The sequence below is a fragment of the Symphalangus syndactylus genome, chromosome 21 (assembly GCF_028878055.3).
Source record: "Symphalangus syndactylus isolate Jambi chromosome 21, NHGRI_mSymSyn1-v2.1_pri, whole genome shotgun sequence".
NCBI lineage: Eukaryota > Metazoa > Chordata > Mammalia > Primates > Hylobatidae > Symphalangus > Symphalangus syndactylus.
Window position 1 is genome coordinate 32,857,330 of NC_072443.2, and position 18,310 is coordinate 32,875,639.

The 18,310-nt window shown below is 39.1% G+C and overlaps 2 protein-coding genes across 4 annotated transcripts in view; both read right to left on the minus strand.

Moving 5' to 3' along the window:
• Window positions 1-2,849, minus strand: part of GUCA1C (guanylate cyclase activator 1C) — a 50,868-nt gene extending 48,019 nt beyond the window's left edge. The window contains exon 1 of one of the 2 annotated variants that reach the window (XM_055259778.1): window positions 2,529-2,849. In XM_055259778.1, the coding sequence (XP_055115753.1) occupies window positions 2,529-2,732 (204 nt within the window). In that variant the 5' untranslated portion in view covers window positions 2,733-2,849. The remainder of the gene's footprint in view (window positions 1-2,528) is intronic. The other variant, XM_055259779.1, reaches the window with a different exon arrangement.
• A 5,030-nt stretch (window positions 2,850-7,879) lies between these two features.
• Window positions 7,880-18,310, minus strand: part of MORC1 (MORC family CW-type zinc finger 1) — a 180,141-nt gene continuing 169,710 nt past the window's right edge. Inside the window, exons 26-27 of one of the 2 annotated variants that reach the window (XM_055259777.2) lie at window positions 12,598-12,792; window positions 7,880-8,289 (exon numbers count right to left, since the gene is read on the minus strand). In XM_055259777.2, the coding sequence (XP_055115752.1) occupies window positions 8,212-8,289; window positions 12,598-12,792 (273 nt within the window). In that variant the 3' untranslated portion in view covers window positions 7,880-8,211. The remainder of the gene's footprint in view (window positions 8,290-12,597; window positions 12,793-18,310) is intronic. The other variant, XM_055259776.2, reaches the window with a different exon arrangement.

An 18,310-nucleotide genomic window follows, 5' to 3' on the forward strand; every position in this document is an offset into this window, starting at 1 on the left:
GCACATATACACCATGGAATACTATGCAGCCATAAAAAATGATGAGTTCGTGTCCTTTGTAGGGACATGGATGAAACTGGAAAACATCATTCTCAGTAAACTATCGCAAGGACAAAAAACCAAACACCGCATGTTCTCACTCATAGGTGGGAATTGAACAATGAGAACTCATGGACACAGGAAGGGGAACATCACACTCCGGGGACAGTTGTGGGGTGGGGGGAGGGGGGAGGGACAGCATTAGGAGATACACCTAATGCTAAATGACGAGTTAATGGGTACAGGAAATCAACATGGCACATGGATACATATGTAACAAACCTGCACATTGTGCACATGTACCCTAAAACCCTAAAGTATAATAAAAAAAAATTAAAAAAAAGAGAAAAAAAAATTCATTTTAAAAATAAAATTTAAAAAATAAAGTCGAACTTACAAAAACACAAAGAAAAAAAGAAAACTGCAGAGAAGCTGCATAGAAATAGCAAATCTTTGGGGATTCTGGACAGTTGCTAGTTTTATCAGTTCATCTAATTAAATATATGACTTTTTCTGTGCATAACTGCACATCATTTCTTAGTATCACTTGATAATGAACAATCCTTACTCTTGTCATTTTACCACCTGATTTTATGTTGAGATCCCCACACCTTTTGTGGCATTTGTCATTACTGCTTAGGCTCACTTCCTTCCTAAGCAAACATAAAATCTCTTTGATGAATAGCAGCGGAACTTCCAAGCCATCTAAATTAAGCTCCTGGGATAGGTCGGGCAATTCCTGTGGTGGACACTGAGAGGGCTCTCACACCAAGGACACACACACCTGTGTGGACATTGTCCCTGCTTCCTTGACAGTGGGCTTCATCTGACAGCAGATCCTTGCTTCTATCCAGGACTCCTTTCCGCATGTTCCCACTCTTGCATGTGAACCACTGACATGTACAATGCGTTCACAAATACCGGGCCAGCAACCTAACTGCTGGCATGGTATATGACATCAACGCCTTTGGATAATAACTGTAAAACTCGAAGATAGCTCATTTTCTAACCTCTCAGGAGTACTTAGAGCCTAAGAAGCTGCTGTCTAGAGCAACAGACTTTCATCCTGATATTGGGCTGCTTATAGCAGCCATACAAAGAGTGAAGCACAGAGAATGACAGAGAGAAAGTAAGAGAAAACTGAGATTGAGAGTTGAGAGACACATACACAGGGCGAGGCAAATAAAGACAACGTGGCATCATGGTTATAGTATCTGGAACACATTTCCAGGATTAATAACAAAAGCGGAATCTGCCACATTTTCCCACTGATTTGTCAGCTCTTTGAAGGTCGCCTTTTGCTTACATTGACACTAAGTAAAATTGATGAGGAGGAAAGCACTGTCATGCTAAACAGGCAGTGCTTAACTCATGTTTGGTAACAAAGCACAAAAGACCATACCATAATGTCCTACAGAAATCTGTTCCTGACATTGCTACAAGGATTAAAATAGCTGTTAATTTTGCACGGGTTTAATTTTCCCAAGTTCCTGCCTGTTACCTCCTTTTAAGTCACCTGCTTCTTGGTTTAAAGTATTTTGCTAAATTCTACACATCCTGTCAAACAACCAGTTTTTTTAAATTTTACTCACTTTACCTCCCCTTCTTTCTCTTCTATTATCAGTTGGATGGCCTTCTAAAGTCATCTATTTTCTATTAGCATTTTCTCTGTTCCTTTTTATTCTAGTCAACATCTACATATTTTGAAATATACAAATCTACAGTAAAATAACCAAAATAAACAAGTAAAAGCAGGCAGAACCTGAGCCTGATATTTGAGGTTGTTGCTTTTTTGTGTCTCCTTTTTTTTTCAATTCCATATATTCTTTTCCCTTCTCTTTGTATTTTTTCAAGAAATGAAATTAAATGCACTACAGCTCCTCAGTAATGAGTAAATTCAAGACAATAGCTGAGTAACAATCTTTAGAAACAAAAATTTGTCTGAATTTAAAACTGTTAACTTTCCATTTTCCCCAAACGAAATTGGTCAACTCTGGGGAAAAAGGTAATATGAAGCAGTTTAACTTTTGATTTGAGTACAGACAACATGTTGGCTAATTTGTATTGATTATATCTGCCAATCTAGATGCAATCACACTTTTAAAAGCAGAGTCCTGTAATTTGCTTTTCTATAAAATGTCACCAATGCATTAAATACTTCGACAACAGTCTTTGTAAATCAATCTGTACTTATTAGATTTATTTAAATGATAGCATTAGAATTCCATGCCGAGATTTAATTTGGTTTTAAAATAACTCCCTACATGCAGAACACTTCCTAGAGGCTAGTTCCCAATTATTTTCATGCCGTCAGTACTAAAAGTGTTTAATGACTTACTTACCTACAAGCTGTGAGTTGCCTGAAGACCTCTCTATTCAGTGGGATGCACACATTTTACTTAAGGCTATTTTATAGGAAAAACAAAAAAAAAAGGAAAGAGTGCAGAACCATAGCATTTTCAAATGAAATGAAAAGTAAAAGATCTTACCTTGTTCGTGTCAAAGGTATTATAAACTTGATCAATATGTTTATTGGCCTTCTGATTCAGACCTTGCAGACCCAAAAGTGTCTTAAATTCATGTAGTGTTTGCAGGCCGGATGGATATTCCATCATAAATGTTCTGTACCACACATGGGTCTCTTGTATAGGAACTGCTATCTGATCACCAGCTATAGATTTGCCATTCCCCATCTTGACTCACAGTCTACAGCTTTTCCTCAGGTTGTTTTCACATAAGTTTTCGCTGGATTTAGTCCCTTACTCCTCACTAAAACTGAAGGCTAACATATGCCCTCAGAAAGCTACTCTAAACCTCTTACAGCAACAGCTAAATAAGAATAGAAAGCCAGTGAGATTAACTCACCTGCCCAGTTTTAAAATCAAGGTCACTTGGCACTTGGTAACTAACATGCTTACAGTCATGCACAGACATAGTTTTTTGTGAAGGGAAGAGGCAATATTTTAGAGAGGGTGATCCTTGTTATATTGTTAGCCATAAATTTTGCCTACATTATTGAGTGGTACAATGGGCCTAATGGCAGGAACTTTGAGTTGCAATCAGGAAGCCTAGATTCTGTGCTTTGTTCTACCACTTATTAACCACATTGAAACATTACTTACATTCTTGTCTGTTTCCTCATCTGTAAAACAGTAATACAAGTTTCTGCCTTTTCATACCTGAGTATTGTGAAGATAAATTTAGATAACATTTTACATGAAAAAATTATACATTGAGTATTATTAAAAATAAGTCTATGTATAAGAGAGAAAAATAGGTAGAGAGAATCAAATAGTAGTAAGAAGAACTTTAGATGTAGTAGTCAGATAAAGGAACATATTGGGCTGTGTCTTCTGGTGGTGTTCTTCCTTTCTCTCCCCCACCCTCTGTTCTTACCTTTTTCTAGTCGCTCAAGTATCTACACATGCCATTGGCCTGCCAGCTTTATCTCACTCCAGTTTTCTAATCTGGCTAATCTTGTCCTAACCAAGCCCCATTTGCCAATGAACTTAAGAAGAGGGTCAATAGACCTAAGAACTGTATCCAAGGTCCAGTAGTGGAAATGAATGCTTTGTGTGGTCCTCAACCCATTTTGGTACCAACCATACTTAGAACCAGAAAACCCCAGGTGGAATATAATTCGGTTACCCCTAAATTATAGTTCTCCTTTTTTTTTTTTTTTTTGAGATGGAGTCTCGCTCTGTCGCTCAGGCTGGAGTGCAGTGGCATGATCTTGGCTCACTGCAAGCTCTGCCTCCTGAGTTCACGCCACCCTCCTGCCTCAGCCTCCCCAGTAGCTGGGACTACAGGTGCCCGCCACCATGCCCAGCTAATTTTTTGTATTTTTAGTAGAGATGGGGTTTCACCGTGTTAGCCAGGATGGTCTCGATCTCCTGACCTCGTGATCCGCCTCAGCCTCCCAAAGTGCTGGGGTTACAGGCACAGGTCACCACACCTGGCCTACAGTTCTCTTTTCTAACCTCACTCAATTCTTCCTTTTATTTTCATTTTGGCCCAGTTCATATATCTGGTCTCTGTCTTTGTCCCTGTTCCTTAGTCCTGACTGATTACCTGTTTATTATAAAACCCTTGATTCCTAAGAAGGAGCCATCACGGCCTAAATGAACTGCCTTGACCAGAAGTGGTGGTGGTTATGGTGAATATGGTTAATTTTATTTCAAACATATCAATGTAGACTCTCAATGGGACATTTCGATGTCATAATTAGAGTTAAATAAAAGGGCTGGGCACAGTGGCTCATGCCTGAAATCTCAGCACTTTGGGAGCCCAAGGTGGGTGGATCCCTTGAGGTCAGGAGTTCGAGACCAGATTGGGCAACCTGGTGAAATCCCATTTCTACTAAAAATACAAAAATTAGCCAGGCATGGTGGCGCACGCCTGTAATCCCAGCTACTCAGGAGGCTGAGGCAAGAGAATCATTTGAATCCTGGAGGCAAAGGTTGCAAGTGAGCCGAGATTGTGCCAGTGCACTCCAGCCTGGGCGACAGTGAGACTCTGTCTAAAAAAAAAAAAAAGGTGAAAATAAGGTCATAGAATGTAAAACTTATCCATTTGAAAGAATTACTTAAAACCATTAGAGTGAATGATATTCTTTTTTAGACAGTAAAAAGGACAAAGGGGAGACAGTGAGGACTCAGCCTCGGGACTATTCAGCTAGGAATTAGAGAAATATCCTGCTAGAATTTTCAAAAAGCATCCTTTGGGGAAGTCCCCTTTAAGACTCTTTCTAAATGTCTGCCAGAGGATGCTCAGAGGCACTGACTTCTTATCACCATTAACATTTATTAATCACTAATTTTTAAATTAAAGAAAAAATGGATACAGATGATGGCAGAGGAAGGTTGTAAAAGTTTTCAAGGAGGCAAGAAAATCCTTTGAGGAAGGAAAACTTTGGATGGATCAAGAATATAAGGACCTGAGATCCAGAAACTGTTTCTTCATATAAATTCTACTTTAAAGAAAATTGGCCAAGCGCAGTGGCTCACACCTGTAATCCCAGCACCTTGGGAGGCCGAGGTGGGCGGATCACCTGGGGCCAGGAGTTCGAGAGCAGCCTGACCAACATGGCGAAACCCAGTCTCTACTAAAAATACACAATTAGCCAGGCATGGTGGCGCGGCACCTGTGATCCCAGCTACTCAGGAGGCTGAGACAGGAGAATTGCTTGAACCCGGGAGACGGAGGTTGCTGTGAGCAGAAAAGAAAACCTGCATAATGATCATTTGCTGGTGCAGAAAAAAACTTTAAAATTATTTGTAAAATGAAAATTCTTATATTGAATACAATATTGAAGTCCAAAAATCAGGAGTCTTGCTGTATAGAACATTAGCCAGTCATAAGATAATGGGAAAAAGCCTTCATTTATGATAGGCTAAAAAATAAATCTAACTGCAATAAATATAACTAGGAATGTGCAAGATGTATTTGAACAAAATTTTAAAATGGTACTATACGGTTCCAATGAAGACTTGAGGATATGCAAAGGCATATCTTGGTCTTGTGTAGAAAGACTTAATATCAAAAAACATATCAGTTCTCTCTATATTAATCTGTATTATCACCACAAACCCCCATCTAAAAAAAAATAGAATTTGAGGGATATTGGTGGCTACAAAATGTAATTCTGAGAATCAAGCATAAAAAAAAACACAAAAAATTTTGAAAAATAAAATTAAATAGCCCTACCAAAAACACCATGAATCTGGCATGAGAAAAGATGAAGCATTCAATGAAAAATAAATAGATTCTTTTTTAACTAGGCTCAATTACAAATAAGAATTTAATATGCAATAAAGGTGGTATGGTAAGACAGTAGGAAAGAACTGATTATCAATTAATAATTCTGGGACAAAGCTATGGCTAGGTGGAAATGCACATACACACATACATAAACACAAAGGATTTCTAACTTACTTCTTACTCCAAAATAAATTTTAGATGAATCATAGGTTTAACAATATAAATCACTATAAGAAAACAAAGCAAAATTGTTTTATAATTTTAGCATGGAACAGTCCTCTCTAAATATGACCATAGAAGCCATAAACAAAAGGAAATTAAATCATAATCTTTTTAAAAATCCCAGATGACTCAAAACACCATAAAAACAAAAATAAAAAGTTTGTTAGAAATTATCTGTAATATATATCATATAAAAAAGATAATATTTCTAGTGCGAAGAGAGTTCTTACAAATCAATAAGAAAAATACCCACCACCAAGTAGAAAAATTGACAAGGTCCAATTTAAAAATCTGAATAACTTTTAAACATATGAAAAGATGCTCAATCACACTCAAAGTGTAAGAAATGTATGTTCAAACTACAAAGATATACCACTTTTCACCTGTTTGATCAGCAAGATAAGAAAGTCTGGTAATCTAACAGGTAGGTGAAGGTGTGAGGAAACAAACTCATACACTGCTGTAGGAGTGTAGACTAATAAAATTTTTTCAAAGTGCTATTAGGCAATATCCATTCATAATAAAATGTATATTCCCTTTGATCTAGCAATTCGTTTGCTGAGACATTTGACAGACATAATTGTACATGTGTGAAATGAACAAATTTATAAGGAAATTCAAATGTTGTGTGTATGTAAATCCAAAAGAACAATAAAAACCTAAACATGCATTGATAAGGAAATGGTTAAACAGATTTAGTATTTCCATCGAATAAAATAATAAGGAGCAGTTGAAGATAATGAGAGGTTATCTCATTATCTCTCGATACATATGTATTATTACATGTACTGGTCTCAATATGGAATGATCTTGAAGGTATATTGAGTGGAAAAAAGCAACAGCAGCATCTTTTGGATGCTATTACATCCATATCTATAGCTATATCATGATATATATGGTTTTACAGATATTGATTGGGGACAGATTTACGAGTAACTGGTAAAAACATGCCTCTTGAGAAGAGTACTTAAGTGGCTGAAGACAAAAATGAAATAAAGAGTTTACCATATTCCAGGGCCAGGCGCGGTGGCTCACGCCTGTAATCCCAGCACTTTGGGAGGCCGAGGCGGGCGGATCGCAAGGTCAGGAGATCGAAACCATCCTGGCTAACACGGTGAAACCCTGTCTCTACTAAAAATACAAAAAAATTAGCTGGGCGTGGTGGCAGGCGCCTGTAGACCAAGCTACTCTGGAGGCTGAGGCAGGAGAATGGCGTGAGCCCAGGAGGCGGAGCTTGCAGTGAGCCAAGACAGCGCCACTGCACTCCGGCCTGGGCGAAAGAGCAAGACTCCGTCTCAAAAAACAAACAAAAAAAGAGTTTACCATATTGCATTTCCCAGGTTCCAGGCTTTTGCTATGTGCATATACATAAATAAAAATTATACAGTTTCACAAATGAATATTAAATGTTTTATTGTTTTTGTCTGAAGTTTCAGACATTTCTAAACAAAAAAAAACAAACACTTACCAAGAAAAGTGTAAAAACATACTTCTTTATGTATATGCAAATGTAAAACAACAATTTTTACATATGTGTAATATGTATACATATTATGCTTAGGAGACTTATTCTTTTACTATGACTAAATAATAAAATTATATAAGCTATGCCTCAAAGTTTTGGGGGGATTTGTATTTTCTGCTTGACTGAGTGTTGGCTATAGTGGAGAAAGGGCATAATGTCTTTCTTTTTCAACATCTTCAAGAGGAGGTGATTCTGTAGTCCTTTGCATATTGATTTTGAAAACATCTGCTTTTAAATTTTTTTAAGGAATAACAAAATTACAATAACAATCTTTTAAGGAATAACAAAATTTAAGCTTGAGTGACATTTTCATTTTTTTCAGTAGCTCACATGAAAATTAGAGAACTCTAGATATTATTAATATTTCTGAAAGAAAACAAAGATTTAGATAATAGGATTAGGGAATATATAAATTGTAAATCGGTCTCCATTTCTACAGTATACAATTTTCTTATTTGAAAAAATTATTTATTTCTTATTGTTAAACAGAATAGACTTTACAGTAACAACAACAAAAAAGAAAAATGTTTAAAAGAATCTTCCAATTTTCTTATTAGCATTTTTTAAAAGGTAATACCATCTCTGACTTAATTTTCAGGAGTCTTTTCATTTTTTTCTAAAGGGAGTCTATGTCTTGTATCTATAGTTACTTTATTTAAATTTTTCTAGAAGAGAAGATTATCTTCTTTAAGCAAAGCTTCTAAATAACTGTCAATCTGCTCCAGGTCACCCTCTGGACCACCCTGGAAAAGAGAAGCAACAGTCACACCAGGGAAAGAAGCTGCAGAGCTTATTACTGTAATTTGGGCAGCCTCCTAACAGTCTTCCCTATGACTCATGCTGCAACAAAAGCCACCTTACATTTGAATCATGTTTTGAACCTTTCAAAATGTTTTCTCATTTAATGTCATTTTATGCTAACAAGTGGTTAGAAACTTGATTCATTTTTTTATTCTTTAGTGGAAGCTAGTACAACTTTTTTTCTCTCTTTTTAAAAAATCACTTCCTATATTCCTAAAGCCCCCTCAGTCTAATCTCATCCTTCTCTGTTACAGGCTGTCATCTCCTATTTTTAAAATTAATGAATCTTTAGCCTTGTAGACAAAAACAGACAAGTAGCCAAATTTTGTCTTCTCTGTTTCCTCTATTTCCATTGCAGCGTCTTTTCCCTCAGCTCTTGGCTTACTACCCTGGTCTGTCTCCTTCTCTTTATCCTCTCCTTCTCTTTTACTCAGCTCCCTAGTGAGGCGATTTCATACTCTCCTTTCCTGGGCTTCTTCATCCATGGAACAGTTAGACGTATGTGTTGGGTCTTCAAAAAGTTCATGGAAAATGCATATTATGAAAAAAGTATGTAGGCATGGATTTCAAAATTTTTGAACAAAAATAAACTCACACTAAGTTGTTACGACATATTTGACCAGGATCTAGTTTGAAGCACTAAAAGGATAAGATATCAGTTTGAAAGCAACCCTTATCAGAGCAACATGAATTCTGCTGCAATTGAGGCAAGAACATACATCAAATTTATGGTGAAGCTTGGGTGGAAGAATGGTACAATCATTCATGCCTTATGAAAAGTTTATGGGGACAATGTCCCCAGTGGAGAGCCTATAATAGAGAAGGATGAGATTAGACTGAGGGGGCTATAGGACTATGGCAAGTAATTTTTTAAAAAGAGAGAAATCAGCAGTTAACAAATGGATAACTTAAGAACAGATGAGATGATGCTGAAGAGGAAGCTAACTGTCAGACTGTCCACATCCCTTTACAAGGAAAAAGTTAATCTTGTTCATGATCTAACTAGAGAGGATGGATGATAATTAATAGCAGAAACAATCGCCAACACCACAGACATCTCAAGTGGTTCAGTTAACACAATTCTGACTGAAAAATTAAACTTGAGCAAACTTTCCACTCAATGGGTGCCAAAACCATTGTGCCTAGATCAGCTGCAGACAAGAGCAAAGCTTTCAATGGAAATTTTAGACAAATGGGATCACGATCCTGAAGGATTTCTTCAAAAAACTGTAACAGGAGATGAAACATGGCTTTGCAAGTATGATCCTGAAGACAAAGCAATGGCTACCTAGAGGTGGAAGTGGTCCAGTCAAAGCAACAGTGGTTGGTCAAGAGCAAAGGTCATGACAACAGTTTTTTGGGATACTCAGGGCATTTTGCTTGTTGACTTTTTTGAGGGCCGAAGAACAATAACATCAGCTTATTATAATGGTGTTTTGAGAAAGTTAGCCAAAGCTTGCACAGAAAAATGCCTGGGAAAGCTTCATCAGACAGTCTTCTTCCACCATGACAATGTTCCTGCTTATTCCTCTCATCAAACAAGGGCAATTTTGTGAGAGTTTTAACAGGAAATCATTAGGCATACACCTTATAGTCCTGATCTGACTCCTTCTGACTTCTTTTAAAAAATCTTTAAAAAAGAAATCTGTAAAGGGCATCCATTTTTCTTTAATAATGTAAAAAAGACTGCATTGACATGGTTAAATTCCAAGGACTCTTAGATCTTTACAGATGGACTAAAAGGCTGCTGCCATTGCTTATGTAAGTGTCTTGACCTTGATGGAGATTATGTTGAGAAATAAAGTTTACATTTTAACTTTTAACTTTTAATCCCATTTTTCCACAAACTGTTTGAGATCCCCTTGAATGTTCCCTCTTGGTTGACTGATCTAAATCTCACTCCCTTGGGCCCAACTATGGGATCAACTAACTCTCCAACTGAGCATTATAGATAAGAGGGTTTTTAGGAAAGGCCTTTCAGAAACAATCCCAGCACTACGTGTCTAGCACCATTAACCTTGCCTCTGCATCTCTTCTCTGGTTCCATAAAACATGCTTCAGCTTTACTCCCTCTACCATAGATTTGCTCTAACAAGGCTGAATTGTATTGAGTTCCAGCTTTGTGACTGGGACACTGTTCCTACAGATGGATTACAATGATGTTGATATTTACCTTGACTTCCAATTATTCGCTGACCCTGAAGAATGCCCTGTGACCCTGACACAAAGCACTTCTTGTCCTGTTAGATATAATCTGATCTTTTGGCTATTATCCTCTGCCTGGTGGAATAAACTTCTTCCAGGATGCTACATTATTTCCACGCTCGGCTTCTTCATGTGCCTGCCCCATCTCTATCTGCTCTGGGTCCCTCATCTCGATTCTCTGCTGTACTCTATTGCAGTGGCTCTGGCAATCAGAGACTGTGAAATAGAAATTTCATGTGGGGGGATGAGAGTAATACATTTGGGCAGGAGCCCTTTGAGTACCTCTCCACTGAGACTAGGCAAAAGAGTTTCATATTCTGCTGGCTGAAGCCCTTCACCTGCCTACCAAACTTTGTGAATACAGCAAATTAAATTAGTATGGTTACTCTGGCTGCTGTTTAAGAACCTAGAGGTTTGGCAGAGAAGGAGTAGTAAATGATTATTCTTTCAGTTTTTCTTAGCCAAACGTGGATTTGCTATTATGAAAGCCAATTATTTTATAAACTTGTTTAATAGTCAGGAAGTGGCATTCAATTTCTAGGATACAGAATTTCTTTGGTCTTTCTAGTTTACTTGTTAGTGAAACAATAATCGTCACTGAAACACCACCATGTACTAGGCTCCATAACAGACTTTTAACACATGAAAACATTTGGCATCCTTCACAGCCACAAGAACCAAAAGGAGCTCTGCTGAAATCCTACTCTCACAGCAACAAATAAACTAGACAAATCGGCTGAAGTGGTATGGTTGATAGAAGCACAAATACAATTACCTTTATATAAAAATTAGCATTAAACATCTTTCTGAATTTTAATAACATAACATTTTAACTGTTGCCTAGACCATCAAAGGGGAGAGGGACTTCTCTTTTGGCAATATACTTAAATTAAGCAAAAAAAAAAAAAGCTTTTCTGCATTTTGTTTTGTACTTAGTATAAGATAAATTTCAGATTAATTAAAAATTTTTTTGAAGTGGGAATGGGCTCCCACGTTTAAATGTTCACAACCAGGAATGAAACCCAGGCAGCCTGGCTTCAAGATCCATGTTCTTCACACATTATACAGATGTATGTATGGCAAGTTTCTTTGTCTCTCCCCAGCCTTTTCAAGGGCAAGGCAATCCTCTAGCCAGTCCTCCATAAGGGTCTCAGTTCTTGTCCCCTCACCTTGCATGGCCCAGGAAGGCTCTGTTTCCTGTTCTAGCACTCAGGGCCTATATTTGAGGACAAAATGCCACAGACTCCCTAGGGTCATTGTTCTGGCTTGGATTTCTCAATTTATTTCTAGAATCCACAGGAAGACCTTCAATCTTGATTACATATATTTTCAGTTTTGTTGTATTTTATGCAGCATTCATGTGCTATAGAAGATGGGCTCTTCCTCATTAGTTCAACCTATCACATAACTCAATTCTTTATACATTAAAACATGCAAACAAAATTGACAGTAATCCATACTTACATGATGTTTCCTGACTTCTCCCAAACTGTCCTCTAAGATTAAGAGGGTTTATTTTTATTTATGCATTAAAATAAAAGTAAAGTAAAATATTTCACTGTCTGAAAAAACTGAAATAATTACCTACAGGTCACATGTTATTAAGGGGACACCAAGGGTGATCATGCTATACCAACAGCACAAGCAAAGATTCTGAATTCAGATACAAAAGAACATGCACCTGTAGTTCCAGCTACTCGGAAGGCTGAGGCAGGAGGACTCACTTGAACCCGGGAGGTGGAGGTTGCAGTGAGCCAAGATCGTGCCACTGCACTCCAGCCTGGCAACAGAGCAAGACTCTGTCTCAAAAAAAAAAAAAAAGAAAAAAAAAAAGATACGAAAGAACACAGAGTTTCTAAATGTTCTAATATATGCCTTCACAGTTCATTTATTTATGATTTCAAAATCCTTATGCGGAGAGTAAGGGCTGACTTAAGTGACTTGTCCAGGTCAGTAAGTGAATGACAATGTTAGGAGAAGAAGTTAGCTGAGTTTTCGTTCCGTAGAGTCTACTCCTACTGCTCAAATACAATTTTTTCACTCACCAGTTGAAGTTTCTGCAACAATAGTGCCAGTTTTATACGAAGATTCTTCAGCTTATCCTCAGAGATTTTTCTTTTATTTTCACATTGCCCCAGAGAGATTTCATTATGTATTCCTCTTGTATTTGAATCATAGATAATGGACTGCAATTTCTTCTTTATTTTTTTTTCATATTGGACCATGTAAGTATTCTGTATCTGGGAATGTTTTAAAAACAGTTTTAGCATGTTTTTAAAATATTACTTTCCCCCTAATATCACTAGACAATTTCATATTCCAACTCTGCCTACATGTACCAAGTGTCAACTTTGTAGGTAAGTACTAAAGGTGGTCTAAATTTAGGAAATATTGATACCCTTAAGGAACTTACATACACTCTGATAGAAGACAAAGAGAGAAGAGAAAAATGTATAATATTTCAGTAATTGTAATTATAAGGAGGAAAGAGACACATGACAGTAAGCTTGGAGACCTTTGCTCTGGAATGAAGAAGAAACTTCGTAAAGGTTGAATCTGTTCTCCCAATGGTGATCACCAGATTATTTAAGGCACAAAGTGAGCAGGTGCCTGTGACTCTCTCTCCACAGCACCAGTAACTCACAGGCAATGACAGAATGGCCCACCATTTGGGGTTGTCTGGCAGATGATGTAGTGTTACTTGTAAGGCAAGGCTGTAGCATCTAGAAAGCACAGAAACTACAGAAAGAGGAATTCCTGTTCTCACTCTCTTCGGGTTCCTTATTGTGATACAAAAAGTACAGGTAGTTATGTATATGACCCTCATTAATTGAAGAATCTTGGACGTTTTCCAAAATTTCATGCTGTGCCTGAGGCACTCATGAGGTAGAGAGACGTAATGGAGAGGCCAAATGCTTCTGTTTCAGAATGACATTAATTGCTTGTATAAACATTTCTAGAAGGCCAAGTGATATTCTGAGAAAAGAGATACAGGGCAAATCCCACTTTGATAAGCATTTGGATGTTTATGTAATAAGGACATTTCTATGTTCTAATATGACTGGGTTGCCAAGAAAGTTGTAAGGTAGCCTCATTTGTCTTTTGGGCCTACCCTTCTCTCTTCAGACTCTCCACTACGTTGACTATGTGCAGACCCTTCTCTGACATCCACATCATCTCCTTTAGCATTCACTGACCTCACGAGTTTCCCCTTTTTCTTTTTTTTTTTCACTGTATTTGTACGTTTATTCATTTATATATTTCTTCAGTCCTTGGAAAGACCTTCAGGTTAATGCTTACATTGCTTAAAAAATAACAAAATTAAATTTATAAAGGAGTTTAAATATTTTAGGCATTTAAAATATACAAATAGAACCCTTTTGAGTTACTTCTTTTTTTTTTTTTTTTTGCGTATCAAACATGTTAGGAAGGTTGCACATGGGAAGATGGGGAATAGAAATGGGGAGTGGGAATTAAAGAAAATAAATGAGAGAGGGACTTTATATGGATCAATGATAATAACTCAATCCTCTATTTGACAAAGAAGAAGGAGAAGAAGAGGAAGAAAAAGAAAGTGGGATAAAGGATCAGAAAGGGAGGAAAATAGAAAAAATTAGAGTATGACTCCAGGGTAGACCTGTTTTGTTGTCACTGGGTTGGTTGGTTGGTTTGTCTGTTGTATTTTTCATATGTTTCGCCATGTTGGCCAGGCTGGTCTCGAACTCCTAGCCTGAAGTGATCAACCCGCCTCGGCCTCCCAGAGTGCTGGGACTACAGGCGTGAGGCACCACGCCCAGCCCCCACATTGCTTCTGGCCTCCCAGGTAGACCTCCCAGATGGGGCGGCCGGGCAGAGGCGCTCCTCACTTCCCAGACAGGGCGGCCGGGCAGAGACGCTCCTCACTTCTTCCCAGACGGGGCGGCCGGGCAGAGGCGCTCCTCACTTCTTCCCAGATGGGACGGCCGGGCAGAGGCGCTCCTCACTTCCCAGACGGGGCGGCCGGGCAGAGGCGCTCCTCACTTCCCAGACGATGGGTGGCCGGGCAGTGGCGCTCCTCACTTCCCAGACGGGGCGGCCGGGCAGAGGCGCTCCTCACTTCTTCCCAGACGGGGCGGCCAGGCAGAGGCGCTCCTCACTTCCCAGACAATGGGCGGCCGGGCAGAGGCGCTCCTCATTTCCCAGACGGGGCGGCCGGGCAGAGGCGCTCCTCACTTCCCAGACGGGGCGGCTGGGCAGAGGCGCTCCTCACTTCCCAGACGGGGCGGCCGGGCAGACGCACTCCTCACTTCCCAGACGATGGGTGGCTGGGCAGAGGCGCTCCTCACTTCCCAGACGATGGGTGGCCGGGCAGAGGCGCTCCTCACTTCCCAGACGGGGCGGCTGCGCAGAGACGCTCCCCACCTCCCAGACGGGGCGGCAGCCGGGCAGGGGCTGCAATCCCAGCACCCTGGGAGGCCAAGGCAGGCGGCTGGGAGGCAGAGGCTGCAGCGAGCGAAGACCACGCCACCGCACTCCAGCCCGGGCAACACCGAGCACCGAGTGAGCGAGACTCCATCTGCAGTCCCAGCACCTCGGGAGGCCGAGGCGGGCAGAGCACTCGGGGTCAGGAGCTGGAGACCAGCCTGGCCAACATGGCGAAACCGCGCCTCCAGCCAAAGGAGAAAAAGCAGGCAGCGGTGGTGGCGCGCGCCGGCAATCCCAGGCAGTCCGCAGGCCAGGGCAGGAGAATCACGGGAGCCGGAGGCAGGGAATCTGCAGCGAGCCGAGTAGATTCCAGCCTGGGCCACAGAGGGAAGAAAAGAAAAGAAAAAAGAAAAAGGAAGGAAGGAAAGAAAGAAGGAAGGAAGGAAGGAAGGAAGGAAGGAAGGAAGGAAGGAAGGAGTTTCCTTTTTCTACAAAATCCTTTAAACAAGCAAACAAAAATCCCTACATATAGAAAATTCTGTTTAATAAATATTCAGTAACCAGTTCCTAACTCGAAAGCACTGCATTTAATTATAGATGATGTGGAGATATATAAGGTACAGTCTTTGCCCTCAAGAACTCTCTAGTCTACAGCATGAGATAATACAAGTGTGCAAATAAATCTTATGGAACATAAGGACCTTGTGCCCCCAAGTACGGCACTAAATAGCAGGGATTCAGGACAGCAGATAATGCAGCACTCACAGCAAGGGAATTTCAAACACATGGGTAAATCCTTCCTTGAAATCCAGGCTACATTGAAAGATCCTGGAGGGGAATCCACTTTTGAACATCTTTAATTCAACCTACAAGTTGATGACTTACAACTAAGGTAACCACCACCTCCACCAGGAAGCTTCATAGATGCTTCCTATAGAGGCTGCAGGCAAACCCAGGGAGAGATATCTACTGCCTGAAGGTGGAGTAGGAGGAATAATTCAACTCAGCTGGAATAAGGAGGCCAGCATTACATACAGTTCACATGTCACTAGCCACTTAATTACAGTTTTCAGAACTCTAGAATTTTATAGCTTTTGCCATGCTGAATAATAGTCAGAAAACACTTTTTTCATAAAAATAAAAGACACAATAAAATAAACCAAAACAAATCAAAGATAAATATCAAAAATGGCAAACATTATGGAAACATTATTTGAAAAAACAACAGTATTGCTCATCAGCCATCAAAAGGAACCTGCTATTGACACACTTAAATGGACCCGAAGTGATGCTGAATAAATAAGACAATTGTCAAATGACACATACATATGATTCCATTTCTACAGCATTCCTGAAAAGACAAAGCGATAGAGATGGAGAACAGATACGTGGATGCCAGGAGTTAGAGGTGATTGTGGAAGGGCTGAGTGGATATGACTATAAAAAGGTAGCATAAGGGAGATACTTATGGTAATGAGAATTCTGCATCCTGATTTCGGTAATGGTTATACAAACTTCCATGTATGATAAACTGACATAGAACTATACACACACATTTTACCAATTTCCTGGTTTTGATATTGTACCATAATTATGCATAATTATGCACTGGAGGAAACCGGGTGATGAGTACACAGGACCTCTCTGTACTATTTTTGCAACTTCCTATGAATCTATAATTATTTTGAAATTAAAAGAAAAAAGCAAAAACAAAAAGCCTCGACACTATTAATATGAGATGAGACCAAGAATGTTTATATAGTACACTACAAAGTCACATTCAGTCTCTGAAAGTTTACCTTTTAGTAACCAGTAAACTACATTTTTGTCAAATACTACAGGCCAGCTTTTTGGTTTATTCTCCTGCCTTTCTCTCCAGGAGGTTCTGCTAACCCCTCCAAGAAGTTTCTATGAAAGGTAACAATTTTGACAACTTTTCAAGCTCAGTGTAAAAGGACATCTAGTTGTATTAGCTTTTTTTGTGTGTTAACATTTTAATTAAGGTGAGAAAATAATTGTAACAAGATGAGAGGCTTAGTTCTGCTGGTTAAACCCACTCTTGTAGAGTATCTGCAGATCAAAAACCAAAGTCTTTCTGAACTACATTAATCCAGAATGGAATTAGGATTTCAAAGAAAGGGTATTTAACTGAGATTTTAATTTTCTGCCTTGAATTCAAGGAGTAGGAGCTCTAGCAGTTTTGCAGCTCCAAAATCCCAATGAGTTTGTGCAAAGTAAGGAAGGCCTACAACATCTATAGATTTTGTACCATACAAACAGGAATATTCATTTAAGTGTTTATGTTGGCAGGCACTAAAGCAGAAACAATCAACTTTGATTCAACACATAACTGTTAAGATCCAGATGCATTCAAAGGCACTGGTTGAATGCTGCTAGAATACGGAGTTTGATGACAGAATTATTAACTTCAAGGATTCTATCATCTAACTGAGGAGAAAATGAAATATAATAAACTATTATAAGGTAGAAATGTTAATTAATGCTAAAACAAAGTTTTAAGGTTCTCCCAGAACACAGAGAGGTCAAGATTAATTTCACATGGAGAAACTGAGAGTCTTCACATCAAAGATAATATTGACCACGCTCAATGGGGAAGGATTTCAAGAGGCCCACTGTGTACTGGGAGAGTCGATAGGAGTATTTTGGAGAATATCAGGAAGGGAAAGGCTCAGAGGCAGACCAGTGTAAGTAAGTTGGAATAACTCTGGGGCACTCATTTTAGATGGAACAGATAGCCTGTGAGGAAAGAATAAAAGATGATGGTTTGAGTCAGGTGATGCAAGACCACCAATGCCATTATGAATCATCTACTACTACAATAGTAGTTATGAAAACCACTGTTGTGACCAAAGAAGCCGGTGACTTATGTAAGTTTCTCCTGTGCTTTGATGTGGCTCTCTTTATTAAATGTACACACCTTAAATCAAGTTGTTCTGTGTTTTGCTTACAAGATCTCATTTCAGCAGGAGCTGCTGGTCTCCTGAATGTTTATCTTGCTTTGATTTTTTTAATCCGACTTGCCCTGCCTGTTAAGGGGATACTGCTCATCATCTATGCTAACTCTGTTCACCCTGAATAAACACATATCTTATTCACTCTGGCTCCATTTCTAATGGTGTAGGCATTGGAAAAAATATTTAGAAACAGATATAAAAGGGTATATATAAGCTTGGATAAACAGCTGTATGACAGCATAATTCTTAGCAAATTTCTAAGTTTTACAGTGTATTCAAATCAGAGTCCCCTAACCAGTAAATGGAGAGCTACAGGAAGATCCAGGAGCCTTACTGATAAGCTCCTCAAGCTGACTGCCACAAACTTTCAGTTGGGACA